The following is a 13193-nucleotide window of genomic DNA, read 5'->3' as shown; positions in this document are numbered from 1 at the left end:
AGGGAACTTGGGGTGGCTTACTTCTCAAAGCACAGCAGACAAAGAGTCAGTACAAGAAACTGCACTCCAAACCAGAGCTGACAGCTGACATAACAAAGCATTGCATGGGCAGTTCCTTGACAAAATTGAAGGAAAAGTTGACAAGTAGAAGACCTGGTTATGGCTCACGAATGGAACCCTGAAGGAGACAGAAGGTCTGATTCTTGCAGTCCAGAAGCAAGCCATCAGAACCAATGCCACTAAGGCCAGGATCCAAAAATCAGTGGATGACCCAAAATGCAGACTGTGCAAGGAAGCTGATGAAACCATGGACCATCTCCTCAGCTGTTGCAAGAAAATGATACAGACGGACTACAAACAATGATAAGCTGAATGGACTCAATATTTCCAGAACTTGGCAAAACGATGGCCACCAGGCTGGATTCTTTTCTTGTAGATTTTATTGTATTAACTTAATGTTTTAATTATTTATAACTACTGTTTGTTGTGTATTTTATTGTGTTTAATTGTAGGCATTGACTATGTGCCGCCTGGAAGCTGCCCTCATTCCCCCCTTGGGGGTTGAGAAGGGTGGAGTAAAAATACCCGAAATAAATAAATAAATAAATAAATAAAGGCACAACTCTGTGGCCCAGATGATTCACTGGAACTTATGTCACAGGTACCACCTGCCAGCAGCAAAGAATTGGTGGGATCATAAACCCGCAAAGGTCGTGGAAAATGAACATGCAAAAATGCTGTGGGACTTTTGAATCCAGACTGACAAAGTTTTGGAACACAATCCACCAGACATCACGATTGTGGAAAAGAAAAAAGTTTGGATTATTGATGTCACGATACCAAGTGACAGTCGCATTGAGGAAAAACAACAGGAAAAACTCAGCCGCTATCAGGAACTCAAAATCGAACTGCAAAGGCTCTGGCATAAACCAGTACAAGTGGTCCCAGTGGACATTGGTGCACTGGGCACCATGCCAAAAGATCTTAGCAGGCATTTGGAAACAATAAACATTGACAAAATCATGATCTGTCAACTGCAAAAGTCCACCTTACTTGGATCTGCGCGCATCATTTGAAAATACATCACACAGTCCTAGGCGCTTGGGAAGTGTTCGACTTGTGATTTTGTGATGTGAAATTCAGCATAGAGATCCCGTTTGCTGTGACATACTGTGCTTTTGTGTCAATAATAATAATAATAATAATAATAATAATAATAATCTTTATTTATACCCTGCCACCATCTCTGCAAAGGGGACTCGGGGCGGCTTACGTGAGGCCAAGCCCAGTAGTGCATTACAACAAAATAAAATCAAGAACACAAAACAAACATCGCAGTAAAATAAATAAAACATAAGACTACAATAAAATAATGCAAAATACAGGAATAGATAAATCACAATCACAGTGAGCTGGCCACATGCACAAGGTAAAATGATAAAAAACTCAGGATGAGATAGAAATGAAATGCAAATAATTGTGATGGAAAATCTCACTGGAAAACGGAGTAATGGTGTAATGGAGACAGACCTTCAAACAGTTGTTATAAATGTTGTTATAAATGCTGATGGAATTGCAGTTGTCCTTCTACTGTGTGGATGAAGCTTTTTTGTTCTCTTTCATCTCCATTTTAGCTATCCCTCCACCCATCATCCATATTGATGGTTACACTGAAAACTCCATAAGCTTCACCCTTAAAATGGAAAGCAGCATTCAGGTAATGGCTCTGTTTGGCTTCATAACCCTTGTTAGGAAGCAGTATCCACATAATTACATATACTATGCCTTTAAATCAGTGGTTCTCAGCCTTCCTAATGCTACAACCCCTTAATACAGTTCCTCATGTTGTGGTGACCTCCAACCATCATTTTTGTTGCTACTTCATAATTAATTTTACTACTGTTACGAATCGTCATGCAAATAACTGGCATTCAGGATGTATTTTCATTCACAGGACCAAATTTGGCACAAATACCCAATATGCCCAAATTTGAATACTGGTGGGGGTTGAGAGGGGTTGATTTGGTCATTTGGAAGTTGTAGTTGCTGGGATGTTATAATTAATCTACAACCAAAGAGCATTCTGAACTCCACCAATGATGTAATTGAACCAAACTTGGCACACAGAACTCCCGTGGCCAACAGAAAATACTGGAAGGGTTTGGTGGGCATTGACCTTGAGTTTTGGAGTTGTAGTTCACCTACATCCAGAGAGCACTGTGGATTCAAACAATGATGGATCTGCACCAAACTTGGCATGAATACTTAATATGCCCAAATGTGAATGCTAGTAGGGTTGGGAGGAATTGATTTTTTCTTTGGGAGTTGTAGTTGCTGGGATTTATAGTTCACCTACACCCAGAGAGCACTGTGAAACAATAATGGATCTGGACCAAACTTGGCACAAATACTCATTTTACTGAAATGTGGAGTTTAGGGGAAAATAGACTTGACATTTGGGAGTTGTAGTTACTGGGATTTATAGTTCACCTACAATCAAAGAGAATTCTGAATCCCACCAATGATAGAATTGGGTCAAACTTCCCACACAGAACCCCCATGACCAACAGGATAAATAAAAATACTGTATTTTCTGATGGTCTTTGGCAACCCCTCTGACACCCCCCTCGTGACCCCCCCCCCAGAGGTCCTGACCCCCAGGTTGAGAAACGCTGCTTTAAATGCTATTGGGAGATGGGGTTGATTTCTTAAAATGATACTGCTGAGGATTTTGTGTATGGTTATATGTGTGCACACACACACACACACTGGGGAATCAATCAAGGTGAATGTCCAGTTCCTTATTTAAGATATTATTAGTGTATTTGCTATTCCTGGGCAAAGTGATTTTGAGTAAACAGTAAGACCTCTCATAATTGTGAACCTATATCCACAATTTGACTCTGTACCTTGGGGAAAGTGGTCTATTTAGGATATTTGCTAAGCCATCTAGATTATTTTATGGTAGGCTTCTCAAAGAAGTTGCCATAGCCATGCCCGAGGACCTAGACATTTCCTAGAAAGGATACTTCCGTTGGAATTTTTAAGTCCTCCAACACAACTCTTTGGTAAGATGGGACTGGAAGGCAAATGTGCTTTCCCTTCTGCACAGAAATCCATAATTTTGGCCTTAAAACCTGGCCCTAACATGAACTTGTCCTATACGTGAGTATATATGATCATTTCCTCCATCCTTGAATTGTGACACAATCTCACATCTGTAAGAATCGTCTTTCAACATTTAGTTCTAATTTTTGTGCCACTGGTTGACAGGTAAATGGATACGTTGTGAAAATCTTCTGGACTTTTGATGCACATAGACAAGAGAAACTGTCCTTGAACATTGATGGGGGGAAATCGGCACAAACAGGTAACCCTTATTGCTGGAATTAGCATTTCATCTGAGCACAGCCTAAGAGAGGAGGTGGCCATGGTTGGCAACCAGAGACAGTACGGGTTGGATCCAATATGTTTCTGGAATCAGAAAAGTACCCCAAAGAGACATAAGGATTGAGAAAGGGATCGTTTTGACAAAACCAGTGAAGTGCCTCTTCTGTGTGCATTACAAAATTGCCAGAGATTAAAGTACAAGGGAGAAAACAGTCCAAAAACTTTACCAGTCTATAAAAATATAGGGTGGGGGCTTTTGCCAGGGGCTCCAGGGACTGCCAAAGTGAGTCTCTGTATACTATGTATACTAGGCGTTTCTGTTCTTTAGCCCAGGGGTCCTCAAAGTTTTAAAGCGTGGAGCCTTTTTTGAAGGAAGAGTTTCTTGGGGAGCCTTTTGGACATTGCGACTGCATTGCATTTTAAAATTTGACAGATGGGCTGGGCCAGTGGCAGATGGATCAAGAATTAATTGAAAAAACAAAAAACAAACATGAATTCTTACACACACTGTACATATCTTGCTTGCAGTGAAAAAGAAAGAAAGAACAATACAATATTTAAAATGAAGAACAATTTTAAGCAACATAAACTCAACAGTATTTCAGTCAAAGACCCCAGGGGCCATTCAGTCCAACCCCCTTCTGCCATGCAGGAAACACACAGTCAAAGCCCCCTCACAGATGGCCATACAGTCTCTGCTTAATGATAACTAATAATAGTAACAACAACAACCACCACCACCATCCCAGGGGCCATCCAGTCCTATCCCTTTCTGCCATGCAGGTAAAGCACAGTCAAAGCACCCCCACAGATGGCCATCCAGTCTCTGCTTAATGATTACTACTAGTAGTAGTAGTAACAACCACCACCACCACCATTCCAGGGGCAATCCAGTCCTATCCCTTTCTGCCATGCAGGTAAAGCACAGTCAAAGCACCCCCACAGATGGCCATCCAGTCTCTGCTTAATGATAAGTAGTAGTAGTAGTAGTGACAACAACAACAACACCACCCCCACCATCCCAGAGGCCCTCCAGTCCTATTCCATTCTGCCATGCAGGAAAAGCACAGTCAAAGCACCCCCACATATGGTCATCTAGTCTCTGCGTAATGATAAGTAGTAGTAGTAACAACAACAACAACCACCCCCACCATCCCAGGGGCCATCCTGTCTAACCCCCTTCTTCCATGCAGGAAAAGCACAAATCAAAGCACCCCCAGAGATGGCCGTCCAGTCTCTGCTTAATAATAATAATAATAAGTAGTAGTAGTAGTAGTGACAACAACAACAACACCACCCCCACCATCCCAGAGGCCCTCCAGTCCTATTCCATTCTGCCATGCAGGAAAAGCACAGTCAAAGCACCCCCACAGATGGCCATCCAGTATCTGCTTAATGATAAGTAGTAGTAGTAGTAGTAGTAACAACCACCACCACCACCACCATCCCAGGGGCTATTCAGTCCTATCCCATTCTGCCATGTAGGGAAAGCACAATCAAAGCACCCAACAGATTGTAATCCAGGCTTTGTAATAATAACAACAATAATAAGAACAATAAGGACCATCCTGTCCAACCGCATTCTGCCATGCAAGAAAAGCACAATCAAAGCAACCACAATAATAATAGTTGTAACCCCAAGGGCTGTTCAGTGCTACCTCATTCTGCCATGCAACATCAGCGGCGTTTGTGCCTCTCCCCAGGCCATAAGTGTCATATGCAGGAGGAGCGGGGGGACTGCGGGATTCTCGCGGAGCTCCTGACTGCTTCACGGAGCCCTAAGGTCTCCATGGAGTACTGTTTGAGAACCGTTGCTTTAGCCCCATATAAGGACACCTCCAGAGTGAATGACCACCAAACACTATAGCAATGCCTACCCTTAGACTTTGCAATTGAAGAGGGAGAAAAATACAGTTCTGTGTCAGATAGATGACTGCTTTCAAGAGTTGCTTCTAGCTTGACAGTCGAGGAAAGTGAGCCGATTTATCTTCCTTGGCTGCGGCTTGCTCGCATCTCCCAGTCGTGCTGTGTCCTAGCAGTCAGGTGGCAAAATACTTCTCCAGGCTGCTTTGTAAGCCAACTCATGCTCCTCTTTTCCTCTCCAGTGAGTAACTTGACTGCTCAGACCCCGTACGAGATCTCCGCCTGGGCCAAGACAGAACTGGGCGACAGCCCTCTGTCCTTCGCGCATGTGGTGACCAGTGGTACAAAGCCATCCCCTCCCAGTTTGAAAGCCAAAGCGGTGAACCAGACTGTGGTCGAGTGCACCTGGACTGGCCCAAGGAATGTGGTAAGGATGAAAAGAGTCTGTTCACAGAATCGTCTTCCCTATTCAAAATGCCCATGTAAACAGATATACATTAGGTAGTGTAATATTTCATACGAAAGGTGAAGCCATTAAGACTATAGCTTTTGTCTCCCAGAGAGGATACATTTATTGGGTTGTTATAGGCTTTTTCGGGCTATATGGCCATGTTCTAGAGGCATTCTCTCCTGACGTTTCGCCTGCATCTATGGCAAGCATCCTCAGAGGTAGTGAAGTCTGTTGGAACTAGGAAAATTGGGTTTATATATCTGTGGAGTGATCAGGGTGGGGCAAAGAACTCATGTCTGTTGGAGCTAGGTGTGAATGTTTCAACTGACCACCTTGATTAGCATTTGATGGCCTGGCAGTGCCTGGGGCAATCTTTTGTTGAGAGGCGATTAGATGTGCCTGATTGTTTCCTTTCTGTTGTTGTGCTGTTGTAATTTTAGAGTTTTTTAATACTGGTAGCCAGATTTTGTTCATTTTCATGGTCACTTCCTTTCTGTTGAAATTGTCCACGTGCTTGTGGATTTCAATGGCTTCTCTGTGTAGTCTGACATGGTGGTTGTGAGAGTGGTCCAGCATTTCTGTGTTCTCAAATAATATGTATGTCCAGTTTAGTTCATCAGGTGCTCTGCTATGGCTGACTTCTCTGGTTGAAGTAGTCTGCAGTGCCTTTCATGTTCCTTGATTCATGTTTGGGCAATGCTGCGTTTGGTGGTCCCTATATCTGTGGAATGACCAGAGTGGGACAAAGGACATCTAATAACCTCTCAACAAAAGATTGCTCCAACTACTGCCAGGCAATCAAATGCTAATCAAGATGGTCAGTTGAAACATTCACACCTAGCTCCAACAGACAAGAGTCCTTTTTCCCACCCTGGTCATTCCACAGATATATAAACCCCGTTTTCCTAGTTCCAACAGACCTCACTACCTCTGAGGATGCTTGCCATAGATGCAGGCGAAATGTCAGGAGAAAATGCCTCTAGAACATGGCCATATAGACCAAAAAACCTACAACAACCCAGTGATTCCGGCCATGAAAGCCTTCGACAATACATTGATACATTTATTGTATTCATTTTATTTGTATTCATTCGGCATCATAACTCAGTGATAATACCTTGTGCAGTGCCGTTGAGGACATCTCAGAGCTGAGAGGGAATTTGAGCCTAGGCTTCCCATATTGTAAATGAACCTAATTATGGAGACTGGTCTGAATATGGCATGGGAAGTAGCACTGAGTGAAAAAAAATCCTCTAGATTGTATATTTTAAGAAGCAGGGTAATACTTACTCAAACTCAAAAGCTTTCATACAGAGTTGTTTCCTTTTCAGATCTCAAGCTCTCAGTTTAGTTTGCTACACAGACTACCACCTTTGAGTTGGTCAGTTGCTAAAATGTTTGTATGGGTTACAAAATTCTGCAAATTGGAAGTCCATAGAGGAAAGATACCAAGTTCTTCTCTCTTGATTCTTCTCTTCCTGCCTCCAACCAGGTGTATGGCGTATTTTATGCCACGTCATTCCTAGAGCTCTACAGGAATCCTAATAATGCCACCACCACCCTGCACAACATCACAGTTATTGTCAACAGAGATGAGCAATATTTATTTCTGGTAAGATATTTTCCCTTAATCTAGTCCCTTTCCAAGTGGAATTAGGGGCACTCTTGCCTAGTTCAGACTCATGGCTCAACTTTGAGCTCAGGGTTAACTTTTGGAGGCATCTTGAGATGGTTTAAGGATGCTACCATCTTTGGTCTCCCATCTCTGGCCTTCGGAAAAGCGAGAGAGGTTTCTGCTACTGCATCAGTGTGGCTTCTGCTCCATGTTTAGCATAAAGATCAGTCAAATGACTGTGTTGATTCAATGAGTTGTGTCCTTGTCTATTAAGACAGAACAAGGAAAGGTGAACACTGGATTGCTCCTCTGAAGGACTGTTGTAGCTGCCATTTTAGTAGTGACATCACATCATTCCTGGTTTCCTTTTTTGGCTATGGGTTGGAAATTTTGTTTCAAGATGAACCTCAAAACAGCATATTGTAGCATTTTAAAGTGGTTTTGAGATCTACCAAAGTTTTTGAGGGATGCAGAAACTTGGATGTGTTTGGGAAGACCTGACATTGCACTGCCCATATGGTTTGTACATGTTCAGCAGGACTCAAAATTCCCATATCTGAGATGGCGAGATACTATAATGTATAAATAACTAATTGCTACTGGCCTCCTTAAGGTCCGTGTGGTTTCTCCGTACCAAGGACCACCTTCAGACTACATCGTGGTGAAGATGATTCCTGACAACCGCCTGCCCCCACGGCATCTACATGCAGTGCACCTGGCAAAAACGTTTGCTGTCATTAAGTGGGAGTCACCATATGATTCACCCGACCAAGATATGGTAAGGTAGCTGCATGATTAGTTTTTTAACTTACCATGACCTTAAGGCAATCTTATCTTGGTGTTTTCTTAGCAACATGTGTTGTGTGGGTGGTATATTTGCCCTCTTCTGAGGCTGAGAAAGAAGACCATTAGTAAGGCTACCCAATGGGTTTACATGTCCAGGTGGAGTTTTGAACCTGATGTAACTGTCACAAACTCTGCCAAGAACTCACCTGATGCAACTTTTCACCCACATAGAACAGCTTCATCTGGTGTTTGGTATTTCTAATATTTAGTAAGGGAGGCATTCTCGATGTTCAGTGTGTATAATTCTTTTGTCTCTCAGTTATATGCTGTAGCCGTTAAGGATTTAGTAAGGAAGACAGACCGAACATACAAGGTGAAAACCCGCAACAGCACAGTGGAATACACCATCAAGAAGTTGGAGCCTGGTGGGAAGTATCATATCATTGTTCAATTGGGAAACATGAGCAAGGAAGCCAGCTTGAAAATCAATACAGGTAGGCCATGGCTTGTTCGATCATCTGTCTGGATAAAACAGTTGGAATGAAACCAAGATGTTGAGTTTGTACAGCTCTCTTCCCACCAAAGGCTGCTTACCTGGGAGTAAACCCATTGATGCTAAACAGTAGGCATGTTTTGTGACCCAGCTGGAACCACAGACACAGACTGATAGTGTTGTGACTCAGATGGGGTCTCAGAGTGACTCTGATGAGGATGATGGGATTCAGGTTCACAATCAGGTTCAAAATGTTCCTATTGTAGACAGAGGAACAGGGTGTGCAAGTTCAGTTTCCCACAGAAGGGAATGATGTTTTTGAAACTGAAACTAGCCAGGTGCAAATTGACTCAGAAAAGGAGGACAGTTCTCAGCCTGATAGGAAGGCAACCAGGCCAACACTAACGAGTAACCTGACCCTGATGAAACGGGAATCTTAGATCAGGCTGACCGTTTGGAATTCAGAGTTCGAAGGAGTGTGAGAATAGCCAACAAGAAGGAGGTCAGAAACCAAAGAAATGCTTTCATGTATTGCAAAGGGTATTAAGCAGTGTGTTTGAAAACAAACCTTTGTCAGAGCAACTTCTCGCTCAACCCAAGCAGCTTGTGCTCGTTTTCCTGTGTCCGTGGTCTTGGGATTTTGTCATGTTCTCATGGGACTTTGTTTCATGGGTGTCATTTGGAATTCTGCTCTACAGTGCTATGTTTTATTGATCTTTGGAACACTACTTGCTTTTAAAACTTTTCATCTTTTACTTTTTAATAAACTACGAAGACTTCAGTCTGTGTGCAGTTCTGGTGATTTCAGCAAGATGAACCTATTCTGAGGTGCAACAGCACAGGAAATTTATGGTTCTAAGAGCCGCCGCAAACTAGCATCTTGCGAGAGCAAACTGTGCCAGCACGTCCGATGACGTAGAAGACTCCGCCTCTCTCTCCGCCCCTTTCTCCGCCTCTTTCTCCGTGCCAGCGTGGTTTTTCCTTTGCTAGGGCAGCGATGCCAGCGTACTCTCATTGTTGAATTCTGCCAACAGCGAGAGTACGCTGGCATCGCTGCCCTAGCAAAGGAAAAACCACGCTGGCACGGAGAAAGAGGCAGAGAAAGAGGCGGAGAGAGAGGCGGAGTCTTCTACATCATTGGACGTGCCGGCACAGTTTGCTCTCTCAGGACGCTAGTTTGCGGCGGCTCTAAAGTACTTACAAAACTAGAGGGCGCTGGTGCTTTGCTTCTAAAGTGTTGGTAAACTGGTGCTTTGCTTCTAAAGTGTTGCTAAAGTTCTGGTGGTGAAAATTTCAGAACTCTAACAAAACTTTCAAAATGTCATTATTAATTCATTATTGGTGATTTTTTATAACAGAATCAGTTAGGAACTACCATTTATGACAAAATTTTGAAAGTTTTGTTAGAGTCCTGAAATTTTCACCACCAGAACTTTAGTAACACTTTAGAAGCAAAGTACAACTGCCCCTTAGTTTTGTAAGTACTTTAGAACCATTTAGAACCATGGATTGCCCGTGCCTATTTAGCAGGGCTTATTTTCATAGTAGAGATGTGTAAGAGTTTCACTAAAGTTTTGAAAAACACTTCCAAGAAATTTTGATCAGATTACAAAGACATTTTCTTGATGGTTCATTTCCTCTTTATTTCTTTTGCAGTTTCCTTGGCTGCTCCCGATGCCTTAAAGATTATAGCAGAAAATGACCATATCTTGTTGTTTTGGAAGAGTTTAGCTTTAAAAGAAACCCACTTTAGTGAAAGCCGGGTAAGTTAAATTCACACCATAACACTTGAATTCATTGTACATATTTTTCTCTTTATTCATGATCCATTGTATGCTCACACAGTACATATACACACGTAGAGTTTGTGCTATACACATTGAGGGCGATCCATACTGATAAATTCAATGCCAATAACTTTACTGGGCTCAAAGTGTTTTTGGTATCTTTCTTCTCAGGGGTATGAGATACACTTGTTCGACAGTGTGACCAATAGCACAACATATCTGGGAAACACTACCGAGAATGTCTTCAAAGTTTCCAACCTGAAATCAGGCCATAATTACTCATTCACAGTGCAAGCCAGATGTCTCTACAGTGGGCAGATGTGTGGAGAGCCTGCAACACTCCTTTACAATGAGCTAGGAGCTGGTAAGTCAAGGCTCACTCTCTGATTTTGGGCATGATGCATGTGTTCCTCTTGTTCCCAGCTGGTTATGTGAAACTGCAGATATGACTGAATGTTAATAAATTCAGGTTTCTGCATACCATGGGACCGAGATATTCTTACAGAGCTGCCCTGTTGTTCTGTCGCGCGCTGGGCCTGTAAAGAATTTCTTTTAAAATAAGACGTGCAACCTTTGCCCAGCGGGAAGCCAGGGGCCCCCAAAGAGAAGTTCTCAGGAATCTTCCACCACAAATGGTCTTTAGATGGCTCGTGAAGTATAACAAAGTCCTTTATTAATGAACAATCAAACAGAAACTTCTCTTGTCTTCAGTAAAGTTAAACAAATGATTCCAGGCTTTTATGCAACTGGTGGCTTCCTAATGTTGTCCACGAAGGACAGACAATTGTCTTTAGTAACTGTTACTTTACTTTAAGGAAAATCCCTTTTTAACTTCTCCCAGGCTGACTGTAATATAATCCTTACTGATGTGGTCTCCGCTACCGGGTTGAACTGCTTCTCGAGCACCAAGTGGACCTACCTGTAAAGGCTTGGATATTCTCCTGCTGGAGTTCTTTGGTCTTCCAAACTGTTCACCCTCTGAAATTCCTCAAATCTTTAGGACTGCTTCCCTGGAAATCTTTGGGTGCTCTTAAGACTGTTCTCCTCCGGAAAGTCTTAAGGGTTGAAGCTTTTATACAGGGGAAGCTTGCACACGTCCTATACATTAGCTTTCCTTGCTGAGACTAACTAAAAAATGGCTCCCTTCCCTTCCCAATTGCCCTGAGCAAGGGGCAGAACCAAAACTTAACGATGATGGACAGGTGACTTGCCCTACGACTGCAACCAAAGGAAGCCACCTATCTGCAGAGTCCCTGAAAACTTGAACTACAAGCACACATTTAATACAAAGCAAATAAAGTAGGAGCTCCTGGTACAGCTGTACCAGTACACCTGTCTAGGAATTTGCTAGGTCCTCCAATGCAACTCTGTGGTAACTTCCAGAGAAATATACAATAGAATCAGCTGGAGGATCTAGCAAAGTTCTAGCGCAACCAGGCCAGTCCTCCAAATGTGGGTTCTGCAGTTATGGGAGTCTCGCTGTAAATCATAGAATCATAGGTTGGAAGAGACTCTATGGGCTATCCAGTCCAACCCCTGCCATGCAAAAAGACACCATCAAAACACTCCCAACCATTGGCCATCCAACCTCAACTTTAAAAACCTCCAGAAGAGGAGCCTCCACTACACTCTGAGACAGCATAAGACTGCCAAACAGCTCTTATGGTCAGGAAGTTCTTTCAAATGTTCAGGTGGAATCTCCTTCCCTGTAATTTGAACTCATTGCTCCGAGTCCTGGTCTCCAGAGCAGAAGAAAACAAGCCTTCTCTCCCTTCCTTGTGGCATCCTTTCCAATATTCAGACAATATCATGTCTTCTCTCAACCTTCTCTTCTGCCAGCAAAACATACCCAGTTCTCCTCAGAGGGATTTATGGTCTCCAGGCCTTTGATAAGTTTAGTTGCCTGTCTCTGAACATGCTCCAGCTTAGATTCAATGTCCCCTTTGAATTGTGGGACCTAGAATTGGACACAGTATTCCTGGTGGTGTCTGACCAAAGCTGAAAAGAGGGGCACCATGACTTCTCTTTTATTGATGCAGCCCAAAATCCTATTGGCTTTTCTAGCTGCTGCATCCCCCTTTTTTTTACTCATGTTCAACTTGTAACCCATCAGTTGAATTGATCTTTCCATATAGTTCCTGTCTTCGAAGCTTTATCAGGGCAGCCTGATGCATCATCTCTTGCATTATTCTGACAACACATGGATGTTTGGTATACATGAACCATTTCTAATATCTTGCCTGCATTATTTCTCTTGCTCTTCCTCCTGCAGATAAAGATCCTGCTGCATCAACAATGGGCAGTTCGACAGATGTTGCTGCCATCGTGGTCCCAATATTGTTCCTTTTGCTTGTGACTGTAGGGATAGGGTTTGTCGTCTTGTATATGAGGCACCGAAGACTTCAGAACAGCTTCACTGCCTTTGCCAACAGCCACTATAGTTCCCGGCTTGGCTCTGCCATATTCTCATCGGGTGATGATTTAGGTAAGTGGCACCACTTTGGTTGGGATCAAGAGAGATCTTGAAATGGATGGAACTCATAAGGAGAATGCAGTGTCAACTAGCTAAGCTGTAGAGCAGCGTTTCTCAACCTTGGGGTGGGCATCCCTGGGATGGGGGTCACAAGGGGGGTTTCAGAGTGGTCACCAAAGACCATCAGAAAACATATATTTCTGATGGTCATATGTGCCCCTTTGACAGAGAAGGCTGAAGATCTCTCTGCCTGACCCTCTCTTCCTTTTTGGAAACAGACAGTGAATCCTCCCACCAAAAGCCCTTCTCTGCTGTGATTGGCTGGCCTCTCAGCC

The 13193-nt window shown here is 43.1% G+C and overlaps 1 protein-coding gene across 2 annotated transcripts in view; it reads left to right on the top strand.

The window, feature by feature from the left end:
- SORL1 (sortilin related receptor 1) overlaps window positions 1-13193 on the top strand; it is a 151970-nt gene that overhangs the window by 132081 nt on the left and 6696 nt on the right. For both annotated transcript variants that reach the window (XM_067470771.1, XM_067470770.1), the window contains exons 39-47: window positions 1635-1717; window positions 3274-3370; window positions 5496-5680; window positions 7197-7316; window positions 7933-8097; window positions 8425-8599; window positions 10255-10361; window positions 10557-10749; window positions 12658-12870. In XM_067470771.1, the coding sequence (XP_067326872.1) occupies window positions 1635-1717; window positions 3274-3370; window positions 5496-5680; window positions 7197-7316; window positions 7933-8097; window positions 8425-8599; window positions 10255-10361; window positions 10557-10749; window positions 12658-12870 (1338 nt within the window). The remainder of the gene's footprint in view (window positions 1-1634; window positions 1718-3273; window positions 3371-5495; window positions 5681-7196; window positions 7317-7932; window positions 8098-8424; window positions 8600-10254; window positions 10362-10556; window positions 10750-12657; window positions 12871-13193) is intronic.

This window comes from Anolis sagrei, chromosome 7, assembly GCF_037176765.1.
Source record: "Anolis sagrei isolate rAnoSag1 chromosome 7, rAnoSag1.mat, whole genome shotgun sequence".
In the NCBI taxonomy this organism is placed as follows: Eukaryota; Metazoa; Chordata; class Lepidosauria; order Squamata; family Dactyloidae; genus Anolis; species Anolis sagrei.
This window is presented reverse-complemented; position numbering and strand designations above follow the sequence as displayed.